This window comes from Gymnodraco acuticeps, unplaced genomic scaffold (genome assembly GCF_902827175.1).
Source record: "Gymnodraco acuticeps unplaced genomic scaffold, fGymAcu1.1, whole genome shotgun sequence".
Lineage (NCBI taxonomy): Eukaryota > Metazoa > Chordata > Actinopteri > Perciformes > Bathydraconidae > Gymnodraco > Gymnodraco acuticeps.
The window spans coordinates 303,097-320,892 of NW_022990219.1; the positions used below are offsets into that span (position 1 = coordinate 303,097).

The 17,796-nt window shown below is 37.9% G+C and overlaps 2 protein-coding genes across 4 annotated transcripts; one reads left to right on the forward strand and one right to left on the reverse strand.

Moving 5' to 3' along the window:
- Window positions 1-2,729: 2,729 nt before the first annotated feature.
- Window positions 2,730-5,727, forward strand: LOC117547769. Its single transcript, XM_034218584.1, has 4 exons — window positions 2,730-2,942; window positions 3,729-3,881; window positions 4,113-4,202; window positions 5,275-5,727. Exons 1-4 carry the CDS (start codon window positions 2,778-2,780, stop codon window positions 5,581-5,583), a joined length of 717 nt encoding a protein of 238 aa, XP_034074475.1. The 5' UTR covers window positions 2,730-2,777; the 3' UTR covers window positions 5,584-5,727.
- A 2,623-nt stretch (window positions 5,728-8,350) lies between these two features.
- On the reverse strand, window positions 8,351-13,311 carry LOC117547768. Of its 3 annotated transcripts, none has more exons than XM_034218581.1 (5): window positions 11,804-13,311; window positions 10,600-11,673; window positions 10,309-10,464; window positions 9,986-10,063; window positions 8,351-8,677 (listed from the first exon to the last, which is right to left on the reverse strand). In XM_034218581.1, exons 2-5 carry the CDS (start codon window positions 11,653-11,655, stop codon window positions 8,369-8,371), a joined length of 1,599 nt encoding a protein of 532 aa, XP_034074472.1. In that variant the 5' UTR covers window positions 11,656-11,673; window positions 11,804-13,311; the 3' UTR covers window positions 8,351-8,368. The 3 variants fall into 3 exon arrangements, with proteins under 3 accessions (XP_034074472.1, XP_034074473.1, XP_034074471.1); XM_034218582.1 differs by having other exon boundaries at window positions 13,013-13,035; XM_034218580.1 differs by having other exon boundaries at window positions 10,600-13,311.
- Window positions 13,312-17,796: the final 4,485 nt, after the last annotated feature.

Consider the following 17,796-nt stretch of genomic DNA (forward strand, 5'->3'; position numbering starts at 1 on the left):
TGTCCCACAACTTGGAACATCGCTGAAAGGTACAGTTCAGACTATTGCTGCAGACAATTTAGGAGCTCATGGATTAGCGGGCTTTGTTGAGAATTTTTCAGGCACCTATTTTTGTCGTTTTTGTACTGCAACAGCTTCAGACATTGCATCGAATGAGGTTAGAGCAGGAACTTTCAGCCTCAGAACAAAAGAAATACATGACACTCATGTCAGAGCAGCCCTAGATAGTGGCAGTAGCTATTTTGGAGTTAAAAGAGCTTGTCCTTTGACTAAAGCGCTTTCTCATTTTAATGTCATCAGTGGCTACCCTCCTGACATTGCCCACGATCTCTTTGAAGGCATTGTGCCTGTTGAAATAGCACATTGTCTCACATTTCTAATATCAAAGAAGTATATAACCTTGGAAGATATTAACAATTCCATTCTACATTTCCCATACAAGTGGACAGACAAAACAAATAAGCCTCACATTTTGCCACAAAATCTCTCACACAGGAAAACCATAGGTGGTAATGCCCATGAAAACTGGTGCTTGTTAAGATTGCTCCCATTTCTAATTGGGCCTAAGATTCCTGAGCATGATCCAGCATGGCAGGTCTTGTTGGACCTAAAACAGATTGTTGAGCTTGTGGTTGCCCCAGTTCACAACGATGAGTCTATTGCATACCTTGAGAGCAAAATTTCAGACCATAGACAAAGGTATCGAGAGGTTTTTCCTAACAATAGACTGCGGCCCAAACACCACTACATAGAACATTACCCACAACTAATAAGGTTTTTTGGGCCTCTTGTGGGACTTTGGACTATGAGGTTTGAGGCAAAGCACAGTTTCTTTAAAAAGATAATCAAACACACCAGTTGCTTTAAAAATGTGCCCCTATCTCTGGCTGTGAAACATCAGTTTATGATTGGGTACCACTTGTCGTCTCCAAGTATTGATAATCAAATGCTGGATGTCTCAGATGTATCTACTGTCCCGTTAGATGTTTTGAAGGAGGAGCTAGTTCAAGCTTTTAAACAGAAAGATCCTGACATATCTGAAATACACCTTGCAAAAAATGTTTGGAGCAAGGGAATAAACTACAGGACAGGTATGGTAGTTGTCCATGGGTCTGAAGGTGGCTTGCCCGAATTTGGGGAAATCCATCAAATATGCATTTGCATCAGAGAGTATTTTTAGTCTTGAAACTGCTGTGTGGATGGTATAGTGAGCACTACAGAGCCTTTGAGGTGACTCCATCTCCGTCACGAGAACTTGCTCTTGTGGAAGTCTGTGAACTGGTCGATGAGTATCCCTTGGCCGCCTATCTGGTTGGATGTGTGCGGATGGTGACTTTGAAGAGGTCAATCTGTGTCTGAGGTAAAGTAACAAATGAAACACTGCTAGTATGTACATACTAGGGGCTTAACGGTACACCAAATTCATGGTTCGGTATGTCCCTCGTTTTTGGGGTTGTGGTTCAGTTTGTTTTCGGTACATCAGGGATATTTCTAAAAATCCAGAACATATATATATATATATTATTTTGAATAATGTAAACATTCTTCCTGTTAAAGTTAAGGCACTCAAATACTGGCATATAAGAAAAACATAAATAACTAAAATAAATATTACAAATGTCAGGAATGTAATGTTAATTGTGGAAAATGCAGTATCTTTATTTTTACTAGAATTACATTTGTTTTTATTACAGACTAAAGTACCGAAAATAGGTACCGTTGGGTACTGGTATCGGTACAAATGTGAACAGTACCCAACCCTATACATTGGTCCAATACAATTCCAGATGTTTTTCACAATGAACCCTTTAAAAAAAATTACAAGCGTTCACTCTTCTCCTACCAAGCCCCATGTACTTGAAATAAACTAATTCTAAACCTTTTATTGTTTATTTACTCTCTTTCCTAACAGACGGTGAAGAAAGACCATGATGACATCAGCTGTTCTCAGAGTAATCCTAGGAGCAGACAGCTGTCAGAGGGTGGTGATTTATGCTGGCCTGCCTTCAACTGTGAAAGAACTGGAGAACGAGATAAAGACTCAGTGTAATGTAAAGGAACCCTTTCGGCTGCAGTTCATGGACACGCTTTTTGGCAATGAATTTATGAACTTAACTTCCATGGGAGAAATACAAGACAAAGCTACAGTCAAGGTCATATACACATCCTGCAGACCTCTCAATGCTGGTGCAGATCGATGTGTGGACAGTTGCTCCTTTCCACCAACCAGTCATCCTGATGAAACCACATCTTCTCTAGGCGACAGCACCGTGATTCTCACATCTCCAGAGTCCACTTCTTCGCGGTCTTCATGGCCAGATTTCTTCCATGTTCCCCGTTTTTCTTATGATGCAGAGATTATGCTTGAGAAGGCCCACGGAGTTCTCAGAGAAGAAGGGACACTGTTGATCCCTGATTCAAAGCTCAAGTCTGATATACTAGAGGGGTTGATTCAGGAGATGGTTAAGCACAAAGTCTACGCCACAGACAGGGAGTTTGACCAAGTTGCAGAGGTGCTCGTCATGAGGCATCCATGTTTACAAGAAAAAGGCTCAGCCTCTGGCTATGGGGGATGGAAGACTAGTCTCAAATACAAGTTGTCCAACTACCGTACACATCTCCGGAAAGTGGGATGTCCTGAAGTATGTGTAAATACTTTGAAATATAAACCTGAAGGCAAACGTTATCCTGCCTTTAAAGTCAAGAAACCAAAGAGGGGTGAAGTGGCCTACTGCCCTGACTTTCCACTTGGAGAATGCGCCCAGTCCTTGGAGAAGATGAGGGTTGAACTCCTTTCAGATTGCAAGAAGCGTAATAACAGAGAGATAGTTAGGGCTAAAATGGAGAGAACATTTGCATTGAGAAGACAAGAAGTCATTAGTGATGTTCCCATGACCAGTGATGTACAAGAGAGATGGCCAGCTCTCTTTGATGTAATGGAGGTGAGTAAAAAAATAATGGTGTAACTTTTTGTGCTGTAGATGGTATATGCAACTGTTAGAGTAATGCTTGGCCCCATTAGGATGCTATGCTGGCTCAAATGTGTAAGAAGAAGGTGAAGTAGTAGGAATATTTGGAAAAGTGGGAACATGATTGAAGCAGATGAGTAGGGCTTGAGCTTAAGGATGTCCATCGTCCCGGGGGCCGAAAAAAATAGGATCGAGGAGGAGGAAAATTAATTTAGGGAGGAATTTGGGCCTAGAGTTAAAAGAAAAATACCGTGATGTCACAAATTAAAATGACTGCAAGATTTGTGTAGCACAAGTTCTTATTATACCTCCTTGACAACAGAAACACACAGCCCATACTGCTGGTGTTATGTCCCTACTGGTTTTCAGACTAACTGGTTTCCATATGTTGTGTTTACCGAACGCAGCAGTTGTGGTCTGCCTCTGTCACCAGATTCGTCACACATTCACAAACATATTATTGGCGATTTTCCACATCTCGTATCTACTGTGGTGAATATGATTGTATAAGTTAGCACTACATCAAAGCCGCCGCCGCCAAAAAAAAAGTTTGTCGAAAATATATCTTTTGCAAGATCGCGTCGAGCTGGATTAGATCTCGGTAGAGCATTCACACCCAATATTCCATAGCAGAAATCAAATGCTGAGCAAACATGCATAGTGCATACAGTTATGTGATTGGCTGGTGTAAGTTTAATGAAACAAATGTGTGCATGTCAGTGGGCCGTGTTGTTAAAAAATTGTTTCATTTTGTTTCAGGTTAACGCAGAGTTCAAGCGGATTACAACTATGCCTCTACAGTCAAGGTTCCTGTCACAGCTTGACCTACACTCCGCAAGTCTGCTGAGGGTGTTCTCGAAACAATCGGGGCAGCAGGGCAAGAAGTTAAAAGACATGGCTGCCATGATGACAGTAAGAACTCTGTGTGTGTGTGTGTGTGTGTGTGTGTGTGTGTGTGTGTGTGTGTGTGTGTGTGTGTGTGTGTGTGTGTGTGTGTGTGTGTGTGTGTGTGTGTGTGTGTTTCCTTTTCGGCTTTAGGTCAGTCTAAAATCAATTACAATGGTAGATTATCCCAAAATGTGACTACTCCATAGGTTCAATTTGAGTTACAATGTCCCTATATTCTTTGTTTTAATCCTTAAGGAAGACATCGATGCTGGCAGGGAGTGCCTCATTAAAGGACTCTGCATCTACCTCAACGAGGATCCTGAGGATCTGGTGAAGGAGTACATGGTGAGTGTGTGCTAAAGTAGTAGGCCACATTAAAAAAAATGTTCGTTTGAACATGTTTTTAAGAAAAAAATAGCCTCAGTTAAAAGAACCTCATTTGACCAGATATACCAGACCATATTACCAGACCTTTTACATAGCTGTTTTCCTGAAATTGATATTGACTTATAATTGGTTTTGTTAGAATTAACATGGTCTATCAAGACTGAAAATTGTGATTTGTGTTTTTCTGATTGCAGAGACAATGCAATAGTCTTAAGGACAGCTCTATCTTCCTCAGGCTGCAGTATCCTCCACCTGTGGGGTTTATATTACATGGGGTGTATTATGAATCAGGAGTAGGACCTAATGCTTTGCTCATTAGTCTCCAGAATTTGGTGTCATTGCATTTCACCTGTTTATTCTCTCTAACCTTCTCCTCTTTTGAAAAGTCTGTGATTTAAGATAAGATGGACCTTTATTAATCCCTGTGGTAAAATTCAGTTGTACAAGCAGCAACAGGGTAAGCGTGAATAACAGGACAGCACAGATTCACACAAATTAATAAAATAAAAAATAAAATCAAGAAAAATAAAAGATAATAATAAAAGATTATGAAATAGGAGATGAGTAAAGAGTAAAATAACGGTCAGCATATATACATATTCGGTCATATAAATTATGAAGTACGAAATTAGTTAAAGTGACATCTGTACATATAGTGGCATCAATCTACATATTTGGTCTACTACTAATATATTAACATGGGTTGTGGAAACGGTGTGTATTTATGTCCAGTGATTTTTTTTACATTATTGATATATATATATATATATTTACCAATAATAATTACCATTCACCTGTGTTTATTCACTCAATTTAATCTACAATCTGTTAGCCAGGCTGGTGAAACCCACAGGTGAAAACAAACCAGGTCTTCTTCGCAAGCAAGCAACTTTCTGGATGCATTGTGCTAATTTGTGGAGTGCTACAGTGGAGTGTACCAGTATTGTCAAATTAGCAAATTGTGTCTTAATGAGGTCTGAATAGAATAAAATAAATCTTATCCTTAAAGAAATGATTTGTCTTCCACCAGGACATGACTGAGGCCAACACACTACGTGAGGTAGAAGGAACAACAGTGGGGATCTATGTTGCCAGAGAGACTCCCAGCAATGACTATTCTGATGTGGGAGTAATCCTCGAGGGTGTGGTGGTGCTTCACGATCTGGAGAGTGTGGCTCTTGCAGCTGCAATGCTGTTTGGACTCATGTATGCCCTAAACATGAATTACCCGTTGAAGCTCCGCTACACCTTAGAAGTTCTTCAAAAGGTTATAATGGAGTTGGATGCATCTGACCTTTCAAGAAAGGCCCAAAACTTGAAAAGGAAAATGCACGAGTGAAGAGAGCTCACTGTCCATGTTCACGGCTCACTGTTCCTACACTGTTCCTGTAGTTGACTTAGATGCAGGTTTAGAGCTACAACGTTAAGGGATGTTCGCCAGCACATATACTAAGAGACAGACCCAGGGTTATGGTGCCTCGAAGCGGGCAAAATGTGAAGTTCACCACACCTTTTATTTTGTATTTTACATGGCACTTTATTGAAAACAAATTTAAAATTAAAAAAACACAAGTGGTCATTCATTAATAAAAAAATGTTAAATTATGCATTCCTGGACTGAGTGGTGTGGCTGGTTCTCCTACCACCATTCCGGTTATTGATGCCTTGTGCAGGGGATGCTTTTTATATATATTTGTTTTAGTTTTGTTTACCTATTGTAACGAAATTGCTAAACAATATGTAAGGTCCTTTTTAATATTTGTACTTCTCAAATTGGAGATTGGATGTTTTAGAAAGACTTGAGTGATTCTTTAATCTCCAGGTTCTGGAATAAAGGATTTGAAACTAAACTAATCGTTTTCAATGGAAAAAAAGTGGGTTATGTTTAGAGTGATCAAGAAAAAGTTAATTGAACAGTATTAGACAACAAGAACACATGTATTGCTGACATGTAATAGTTTATTGTACTTTTATTTAAAAATCTGTTTCATATTTACATTAAATTATATTTCTGAATATAATGTATATTTTTATATAAAAAAAATTACAATTCTGAAAACATGTAATTCACATGGGAATATTAAAATAACAAATAGTGTTAGAATAAAAGGGATTGAATTGTGTTTGAATAAAGGGATCAAATTGAGTTAGAATAAAAGGGATTGAATTGTGTTTGAATAAAGTGATCAAATTGGGTTGGAGTAAAATCATGAAAGTGTTTAATTTACTTTATTGAAACACATTTCAATAACTTTGAATCAACACAAAGTACTTGCGTTGATTGGACATACATCGTTTGTGTTGATTTAAAACAATTCTATAGGCTGCTACCAAAGCAAACTATTGGTGTGCAACCAATGTCCACAATTGAATTGAGTAAATCCAATGTGTTCTTTTTTTCAGTGTAGTCAATTTCTTTAAGGGCTGAGAAGAAAAAAAGATCCATAAAAAATGTTATGACTCTCTCAAATGGGGGGGAAAGTTATTCCTCCAGCTACAAAATATTTTGGAAACTTACTTAAAGATTAACTTTATGCCATCTTAAAGTATATTCAAGATGATGGTAGAGAATAGGGTAAGGGCATAGGGATTAACCTCTTAAACCCGGCCCCCCCGATACCGGGCGGAAAAACCAACACACTCTCACTCCCTAAGCGTCCAATAACGACGTTTGGTCAGTGTCCGTGGCGTCCAGTTGTCACGCTCCTAGGCTCCTTCAGCGTCATAAAGGGACGCAAATAGCGTTCAACTGATTGCAATGTATTCCCATCTGCGGCGGTATTTGACGCTCAGGGAAGCACGGCATTCGTTTGTGTCTCCTGCCCTTAAAGGCAATGTGAGCGTCCATTCCCATTGGATAACGGAGAATTGTACACCCAGAAGTAAGTATTCCCCTTACTGTCGATTGATTTTACAGTGATATCTGCACTACTCATCGACTAAAAAACACCAGATTATCCTTGTTAATTACACAACATTGATTGGTTTAAATTGTGTGCAATGCTTTTGTATTTTTCCCCTTCGATTCGGAGAAACAAATATTTTTTCTTAGTAAAGGATGGCAGAAAACACTACACTACCCAGAATCCCCAGCTATCGTTTGGACTACACCATGTGCTCTGTTTGACAAACCCCGTGATAGTCCTCAAGCTCTGTGATTGGAGAGTGCGCTCCGAGGGTTACGCCGATTCTCGAACAGCACTTGAAATGCGATGGAACCACGGCAGACTGTCCAAAACTGGATTTGAACGGGTCTACCGCGTCCCCCCCTCCCCCACCCCGTCCCCAGAACTACAAATGCTGGCTATTCTGTTTCGCAACATGTTCTCTATCTATGGCACGTCTCTACTGGGAGTTGTAGTTTTAAAAGACGTTTTCGTATTTCCCATAATAAGAAGTTGCCAGTATTAAACTGTGTACATCCCTGCACTCAAAGAAATAACTCATTGGATTAACTCAATTTTATTGTTGGCAGGTTTTCCATCCAATAAATATATGTGGCACAAACTCAAACTAATGGCATCCATGCAGTATAATGTAAATGAGTTAGTCCAACTCAAATTTTTCAAATAGAGTTTAAGTAAAATGATAACATTACCTTTATGAATTTAAATAATGCTAGTCCACCTAAATCCTATTTAATTAATTGAAAATGAAATAATGAGGTTAAATATAATTTAATAAAAATGTGTTACACATGATAGAAAACATGGTTTAGTTTTTTTTATTTTTAAATTCACATTATTCAAAACAATCCTCCATTCAATACAGTCTTTTTAAAATGAATGAATTCACACTGAAAGATGAAAAACATTTCTGAAAGATAATACCATTTTTAAAATGGCAGAGAAATGGAACTCCTATAATTAACTTACAAATCTCCCTTTGCCAAATACAATGAATACAATATAACAGGGGTATGCACTGCTCTTCTAACAGGACAATAACACATAACATGAAGAGTGCACTGCAAACACCAACATATGGAAATAGTGTTACAGTGTGTTGAAACAAATACAGAAAAGCACAGAACAAATGATTGATATAACGGCTCAATCTGCTCTGACTAGGAAACTCGTGAATAAAATGACAACAATGAACATGAGTCACTTCTTTTTCACATTTCAATCGAACAACTTGATCTTCAGACTTTCGATTTTACCATTCAGCTTGTGCCCATCCAGATTCATCACTACCTTCTGCATGAACTCGAAGGTGTGTTTGAGGTTGTCCGGAAAGCTCAAATCCAGGGCATAAATAAGTCCCAATAGCATGACAAACCCCACAATCACGCTGCCCAAGTTGTCCATGACTATATTGCCTTCGATGACAATTCCCACGTCCTCTGGCTGCCCATCCACATCTCTTTGAAGTGTGTATATGCCCATGACTGTGTTTGCCATGTCCCTCTTGGCATCTTCAGAGGCAGAGGCCTGAACAAAGACACAAACATACAACATATGTGTTAACTAAAACCTGAATTACTACATTTTATAGAAGCAGATTTACTTATGTGGCTCTCCTAATTGATCAAAACAGTTTTAGACTAACCCTCTGGTATCACTCAAATGTACTACCCTATTTGGCCACTCAGGATAAAAATGTCCACTTTCAAAAACTTGAATGATAAAATGATATGATACAAATATTATATTTAAATATTTTTCCCCCACACTTTTTGGGAAGTGTGGGAACATTTTTTAAATGGACAATTAGGGTAATTTGTACAGTGTATTCGAGACCGATTAGAAAAATTGAAATTCCAAAAAGTATCTAGAAAAAACACAAAATCATTATAGCCAAATCTGATGTGAAAAATTACCAATTTGGACAAAAATGTCCGAGTGATACCAGAGAAGGTTAGGACCTCCAACACAGAACTAAATTAAGCTTGTAAGAAAATGTTTGCATAAATAAGTTATAAAGATATATTCCTGTATGTTCTGTTTGATTATCAACGTTATCTTATTTATTAATTCAGGTATTATTTGTTTACGTCCCTACTTAATAATGTAATTTGTTGTTATTCCTGTAGTTAATTATGCATTTACCTACTTATTTCGATATGTATTTGATTATTTATTCTTTAATAATTTATTTCCTTGATTTATGTGATTATGTAATTATTCCTTTAACAATTTAGTAATTGCTGCATTCACATACCTTTTTAAACATGAATCTATTGATTAATATATTTCAGCATTTATTTATTATTTTATTTATGTATTTATTCAATTATTTATAAGTTCTTACATATGTATTCATGTCCATATTTATTTATTCATTTATAGATGTATTTATATATAAATGTAAATATTTATTTCAGCATTCATTTATTATTTGTATTTATTTCCAGATATATTCATGTTTTAATTCACATTTGTATTTATCAATTGTATTCCTATGTTAATTTATAGATGTATTTATATCTGTATAAATGTATTAATTCACTTTTTTCTATATTTATTTTAACACTTGCCCGATGAAATTACTTCTGTATCTATTTATTATTATTTTTTTATTTCTGTATTTATTCATTCTTACATATATTCATTCCTATATTAATGTATAGATTTATTTATTTCTGCATGTATTTATGATATGTGATAAGATATTTAGATGTAAGCAGGGATAGGGTTGTGTGCCATATAATTTTCTTATTATAAATGTAAGTAATGGTGGTTATAATTGTGGGTAACACTGTTAACCAATACATTGAAAACATATTGTGATAAACATACCTGATACTCCTTAAAAAAAGAGTCTGGATCCTCGTTGAGGTAGATCGCGATGCTTCGCAGGATGTGGATGTTTTCAAACTAAAGCAGGGGCGATAAATCAAAGACAATTAAGCACAATGCATGTGCAACAGAGCAGGTAGTTTACAACGTAGAGGGCTGTATCTGTCGTGTGTGTCCCTAAGCAGGACTCCTTACACCTACATTTCCACAATAAGCTATTGCCTTAAAAACACTATAAAAGCAGACAATTTCTTAAATGTGTTCATATGATCATGGACAAAAACAATACAGTGAAAAACGAGGTTCTCTGCATTTATACTAACCGAATCTGATATTGCAAGGGCTTCCTTGATTTTGTGCCCCTTCACTCCTCCTTTGGTCTTGAAGATCTTCAAGAGCTTGTCTGAGAAGTGGTCCAGCTGCCACATGAACTTTGATTGAAGTGGTGATGTTGTGATCCTCAAAAACTCCGCATTCACCTTAAAAATATTATTAACAAGCACAATACAACCAATTGTTACTTGTTTATTAGAATCACAACCATGCAAGGATGTAGACATGAATCACAAAAGACAATAATAAAAGACTGTCAACAAATACAAATATTTACTTACTTCACTCTGCTGAAACAGAGCAGGCCATCTGCATTTGAAGTCCCCTATCAAAGGCCTTTGCTCCACAATCTCAAGGCGTCTGTGGGAGAAGGTTTTTTCCATTTTTGCTTTTATCACCACTTCATTGTCACGCTTTTTCAGTTCTGACAATAAGGCAATTCTCTCGTTCTCCAAGCTTTCTGTGGTTTCGCCTTTTGGGTGCAGAGGAATGTAGTTTACTTCAGCTTTTCTTGGTTTTTTTATGTTTGCTGCAGCTTTGCCTTGGCCTGTTTTCTTGTGCTTTAAGGAGTTCACAAGGATTTCAGGATGTCCAAGACGGCCAAGCTTTGTACGATAGTTTTGCATTTTGTACTTAAGAGACTGTTTCCACCCCCCAAATCCTGTCTTGGATCCTAGCTGCCCCAAACAAGGGTGGGCCCTCGTCAACGCTGCAGCTACCTCTTCACACTGATAGTCTTTCGGATATTTTGTGAATTTGATCATTTCTTGGGCTAGGCCATCAAGAATGACTCCTTTCAGCTTTAGGCCAGGCTGGAAGTATGTACCAGTTGTCTCAAACTCTGCATTCTTTAGATGAAGCTCAAATTCAGCCTCGTAGGTGAGCTTAGGAACCACAAAAACTGTGGGCCAGGATAACAATTGTGAGGCCTGAGCTTCAGGGGATGGATGCGGGGTTGACGTATACACCATATCATCACTGCAGCATGAGGCTATTGATGATTCAGGGATTAGAGGCTCTGAGCTTCCAGTAATTGAGGTCTTATCAAATGAGTCAACTGTGTACAAAGTGATGGAGGGCTCAATATTTGACAATATAGGAGAGTAAATTACTTTCAGTGTGCTTTTATCCTGAATTTCAGACACTGATGTAAGATTCATGAACTCGTTAAAGTCAACATCCATGTATTGCAGACGGAAGTCCTCTTTCAATTGAAGAGATGTCTTGACAAATGTGTGCAGTTCTTCAACTGTTGCTGGGATTCCCGAATCCAGGGTCAGTTTTCTAGAGTCAGACTGGTCGGCAAAGATGATGCGCAGAAGCGCCCGACCTGCCATTATGGAACACCTTTTAATCTAGAGCAGAAACAAGGTGAAAGAAACACATTAGGATTATATCAAAGATGAACATAAAAATGGTTTTACAGTTTTTGTCAGAGCCTGCTATCCAGAGCTCAGACTATTTAGGTTTAAAAATGATACTCACCTTTAACAATGATGAATCTTTTCAACATTACCATGCGCAAACTCCCAACCATGTAGTCAACAAGGGGATAGGGGTCTACCAAGTCAGCAAGCTCAATAACGGCAACCTCTGTATTGGGCGAGGCAGACAGCTCAAAAGCACCATAATGCTCTCTGTACCAAGCACATGCGTCTTTTACCAGAAAACACAACTTCTCCTTAACAATGCAAAGTTTAATGATCTCATGGAATTTAGGCAGTCCATCTGCAGATCCGTGTACAATAATCATCCCCTCGCAGTAACGTATACCCAAGCTAGACACATTGTTTGCCATATGAACCTCAGTCACATCTGGGAAACTTTGTTTCAGTGTAGACACGACTCCCTCATTAAGGACATCAACAGGCAATGTGTTCAATGACAATAACGTTAAATCGAATGTAATATAATCTAATGATCTCCATTATCCAGTATTCAATGCTAACCGTATCTAGCAAGCTAGCTAACAAACCAGTTATCCAGCTAGCTAGCTTGCTGCTTTACCTCGTGCACTTGAATTACTCTTTGCATTTTTTGGTTGAATTTAAACTGAATTTCGGTGTACTGTGTTCAATGACAATAACGTTAAATCGAATGTAATATAATCTAATGATCTCCATTATCCAGTATTCAATGCTAACCGTATCTAGCAAGCTAGCTAACAAACCAGTTATCCAGCTAGCTAGCTTGCTGCTTTACCTCGTGCACTTGAATTACTCTTTGCATTTTTTGGTTGAATTTAAACTGAATTTCGGTGTACTGTGTTCAATGACAATAACGTTAAATCGAATGTAATATAATCTAATGATCTCCATTATCCAGTATTCAATGCTAACCGTATCTAGCAAGCTAGCTAACAAACCAGTTATCCAGCTAGCTAGCTTGCTGCTTTACCTCGTGCACTTTAATTACTCTTTGCATTTTTTGGTTGAATTTAAACTGAATTTCGGTGTACTGTGTTCAATGACAATAACGTGACATCTAATTTAATATAATCTAATGATCTCTACTATCCAGTATTCAATGCTAACCATATCTAGCAAGCTAGCTAGCTTGCTGTTTAGACCCAACTAAAAACGGAGCAAAATATAACACGGTGGTTTCAAATATTCTTGTCGATATAATGAAAAGGCATTAGGCCTACTTGGAAACAGGGAACATTCTAAACTACTAGAAAAAACAAATACTTACCAAATAATAGACTTTCCACCGTCAGTTTCCCCAGTCAGTTTCCAGTCAGTGTTAGACAAAAGGCGGCAAATGACAGAACGGATTTTGTGCATGCGCAAAGGTGATGTGCAAAGGGGCGGTCCCAAATGAAAACAATTCATTTTGAGTTGCTCTGTCTTAAATACATTTAATAAGTGAATTGATTAATGTAATTTGTGTTACACTAATGAACTATACTTAGGTTTATTTCTTAAATAAAAATATTTAAGTAAAGTGAAACAATTATTAATGTGTCAAGTCTAAGAAGGGCTTGAATCGTTTTTTTGAGTGTGGAGGTTTAGGGGATAGGAAACACTCAAATGTAAAACATATAATTAATAAATGGGTGAAAATTGCTTGTGCCCATAATGGGCAGCATTAATATATATATACACACATGCCAGCTAAGGTCAGAAGAGCTTTATTTAACAGCTGGTCTTATGTTTTTGACCCCTCCTGTTGTTAATAGATAACATTACATTACATTAATTGATAAGCCTGAAACATGCACTTGTCAAGGTTCAGAGGCAAATTTTGCAAATATGGCAGTAGCCATCGATCAGCTTAAGATAAGATATAATTTATTGATCCCAGGTTGGAAACATTTGCGTTACATCAGCATGTGTTACAGTTGTACATTATGCAGTGGTGTTTATTTGTAAATCATTTAGTATAATCACACAAATTCTGTGTTTTATATTTAACAATTCTGTGTTCTTTATGTATTGATTGTTCAATACCTGACAAGGCCGGAGATGAAATATCTACATACATCTTATAAGAGTATAATACATGATGTATAATATCAGTTAAAATAAGTGCTTCAACATAGTTAACATTGCTGGAGGTATGCACAAATATTGATAGATGTCTTGTAATGCACTATTGAGGAACCTGCGACCCAAGTTTTTCATTCAATGCAGAACTACACCATAGTTGTGTAGGCCTATATGATATGTCAATAAACCTTAGAAAATCTTGAAATCTTGAAAGGGATGTGCAAAATAGTAATTATATACAGTCTTTAGTGAACTATTAGTAGAGAATAACGAGTAATAAATATACTTTATAGGGATCCTATTAATATCTAATAATAAAAATAATGAAATTCAATAACATGCTTTAACCACTAGGTGTCCCTTTATATCAGCTGTGCACCTTTATGGTGTAAATACAGCCTATCTACCAATTGGATCAAATATAAAAGTCAGCCGAATTAGTGTTGATACTGCAAGGAGACGTATTGTGTGAAAAGAAATGTAAGATGTTGTTTAATTGCTGATATATTTATGACCCACGTCACGTTTTCAGTTCCTCATGTTTGTCTAGAAGTCTTCTCATCAGGGCTCTATAAATAGAGAACTACGGCAGATATGTAATATTTAATGCAGCCGAACCATGTATTACAATGCCGTTATGTGATGATTTTCAAAGAGAAAATCAAGCACACTCGGAATAAAGTATTATTTATTTTTTTTTAAATGTTTTCGGTCTGTTTCCGGTATTTGTTAATGACGATGTGCTGTGAGATGTGAGACTGGAATTGCACAGGGGAAAATAACGTATCTTTAGATGCGGATTTTGTTAAACTAATATGTTTGCGCTGTGGATCAACACTATACATTGACGGGGAAGGGGGTAGCAATAAAGATAACACCATTAAACAGTTACACAACATAACAGAAATAATATCGATAGCAGCGTCCCTAGCAACCACCTTGGTAACAATGAAAACGTCGCGATTTCCTGAAGTAATCTTCGTAATAATTAGCAAACTAAAGATCATGTACATCCACTGCACACATAATCTGTAATAACAACTCATATTTCTCGCATCAAATGACATCAAAACGCATTTTAATGGCCAAACTAACTTTAAAATAGGCATTTTCCACCGAGAATAAAACGAAGTTCGGCCATGTTTTATTTTTCTGCAGGGAGAAATTTGAAGATAACGTGACATAGACGCCAGCCATTGGAATGAATGGTGAAAAAAAAACGGGTTTGTCAAACAGAGCACATGGTGTAGTCCAAACGATAGCTGGGGATTCTGGGTAGTGTAGTGTCTTCTGCCATCCTTTACTCCGAAAAAATATTTGTTTCTCCGAATCGAAGGGGAAAAATACAAAAGCATTGCACACAATTTAAACCAATCAATGTTGTGTAATTAACAAGGATAATCTGGTGTTTTTTAGTCGATGAGTAGTGCAGATATCACTGTAAAATCAATCGACAGTAAGGGGAATACTTACTTCCGGGTGTACAATTCTCCGTTATCCAATGGGAATGGACGCTCACATTGCCTTTAAGGGCAGCCGACACAAACGAATGCCGTGCTTCCATGAGCGTCAAATACCGCCGCAGATGGGAATACATTGCAATCAGTTGAAAGCTATTTGCGTCCCTTTATGAAGCTGAAGGAGCCTAGGAGCGTCACAACTGGACGCCACGGACACTGACCAAACGTCGTTATTGGACGCTTAGGGAGTGAGAGTGTGTTGGGAAAAACACGTCACTGCAGGAGACAGCGTCTGGGGGCTTCTTAATATTTAAAAACCTATGAATGTCTTATACTCAAATAACGGGAAAAAACTCAGCAACCTAATGATATGAGCCATTTTTACCGAAACAAAACACAAGTCTCACAAGAAGCGTTAGCATTAGCCCTTAGTGAAAACAGGCTGATGCTACTTCCGGTGCTAATTAGCAAAAACGATCTTTAAAACTTAATATGTTCTGCACAAACTACATATCAGCTGAAAGCTGATACTCCACAGATTATTTTTGATATAAGTATCATCACTGTAGGACACAAACTCACTGAGCGAGCAGCCAGAACAGAGCAAGAAAACAACAACAGTGTTCTAAAGCATAACAATAATTATGTCTTACCGTTGCTGTTTTGTGATCAAAAGTCGTGTTTAAGGGAATAAAAACGCTGCTCAAGGTTAATCCAATGTCTTTTAGTCACTTTAGAATTGTTCCTGATAATCCATCATTACATTCATGGCCGCATCGTAGGTATAACGTTTTGCAGTCCGGGTTTAGGTTTTCTCACGTGCTGTTTACGCAAGCCTCTCTCTCCTTGACGTAAGTGTAAAGCGGGATTTACTAACCCCCCCTCGATTCTATTGGCTCCAAAGTTTCAAAAAAGGTGTCAATCACCCAAATCGACCAATGGGTTCCAGAGATAGGATCCTGCGTAGTATGAATAATGCCAGCAGCGGCTGCTTTACGCACAGACGTAGCAGAAGCAGCCCGCACAGCCAGCACAGCACAGCACAGAGAACACAGCGAACAGAGACAACAGCAGGCAACCCTGATTAGGAACTTCAGGAAAGGTATGTACTCTCTCTGTTTGTATCTATTAGTTGTGTATTTGGTGTAATCTATAGTAATTCCACACTCGCAAAATACAAAATGGACGCCGCTTTGTTGTTGTAGCGTTATCGTTCCGTGAGAAACTAAAACAATGGCAACATCATGTTGGTGAACGTATAAATAGATTCATTGTATTTCGTGACTATAACACGGCAGTATATAAATAAAGCTGTATTGTATATCAACCCAGTATATATATATATATATATATATATATATATATATATATACTGTTATTCCACACACGCCAAATGGATGCTGTTTTGTAGTTCTACAGACATTGACTATTAGCAGATTATAAATAAAGCTGTATTGTATATCAGTCTATATATATCTATATATATATATACTATAGCGTGTGTGAAATAACAGTATACATATATATATATATATATATATATATATATATATATATATACTATAGCGTGTATGAAATAACAGTATATATATATATGTATACTGTTATTTCCCACACGCTAAATGGAGAGATTATTTCTGATTTGAGTTACATTTTTGAAAGAATAATCCAGTGAAGTAATCAAAGTTTTTTTCACATTTGTTTTCACAGTGATGAAGACAAGTATTAAATGGCTTCTGGATCACAGCCATCAACATCTGCCTCATCCGAGCTACGACGTGCATCAGATCAGCATACAGTTGCCCCAGAGCCATCAACATCCAAGCTATGCCGCCGGACGTCTGCACCAGTACTAACTCAGCCTCCCTCTGCATCTTCTGATTCAGTGGACAGACTGTCAGGAGGAAAGTGAAACGGGCTGGTGTGTGGAAGACTAAGGTTGTTACCGTTCCTGACGCTGTGGTGGACTACAACAGAAGCATGGGCTGCGTGGATGTGTCCGATGCTTTGATTGGGTACTACAGCGTTCACCACAAAACCATGAAATGGTACAAGACCTTTTTTTTTACCATTTTCTGGACATTGCAGTGGTGAACAGCTTTCTTCTCCACAAGGAGCTGCACAAGATGAGGGGTGACCCCGGCAGGACGAAGCCACACACCCAGAAGTCCTTCAGGGAGCAGCTTGCTGCAGACATGAGGGGTGAAGTCCCTGCAGCAGCACCACCACCACCCCCCCCCATCATCACTCGTATGCATTCCCAAGTATTATGGGGAAGATGCCACCGCGCTCAGGAGGTGCTCTGATGCTGGCAACACAACGGTGAAGACCTATCTACTGCACTAAGTGCCTGGTGCCTCAATTCAAAAACACTAAACACATTCAGGTTGTGTAAATTTTTTCTTTTTTGCCAGTATTTACAAAAAAAAATGCTCGTGGTGTTATTTCGGTTTTAGTGTCGTTTTTTTGTGTTCATTTTGAAATAAATCTGCTCCTGTTGGAGACAAATGTATCCTATGTTTCCTAA

Bases quoted from the DNA above. Each gene is read 5' to 3' on its own strand.
- LOC117547769 (XM_034218584.1), top strand. From the start codon at position 2,778: ATGAGGGTTGAACTCCTTTCAGATTGCAAGAAGCGTAATAACAGAGAG. The intron at 2,943-3,728 runs GTGAGTAAAAAA...ATTTTGTTTCAG, and splicing joins CTCTCTTTGATGTAATGGAG to GTTAACGCAGAGTTCAAGCG. The intron at 4,203-5,274 runs GTGAGTGTGTGC...GTCTTCCACCAG, and splicing joins ATCTGGTGAAGGAGTACATG to GACATGACTGAGGCCAACAC.
- LOC117547768 (XM_034218581.1), bottom strand. From the start codon at position 11,655: ATGGCAGGTCGGGCGCTTCTGCGCATCATCTTTGCCGACCAGTCTGAC. The intron at 10,465-10,599 runs GTAAGTAAATAT...AATATTTTTAAG, and splicing joins CTCTGTTTCAGCAGAGTGAA to GTGAATGCGGAGTTTTTGAG. The intron at 10,064-10,308 runs GTTAGTATAAAT...CCCCTGCTTTAG, and splicing joins CCCTTGCAATATCAGATTCG to TTTGAAAACATCCACATCCT.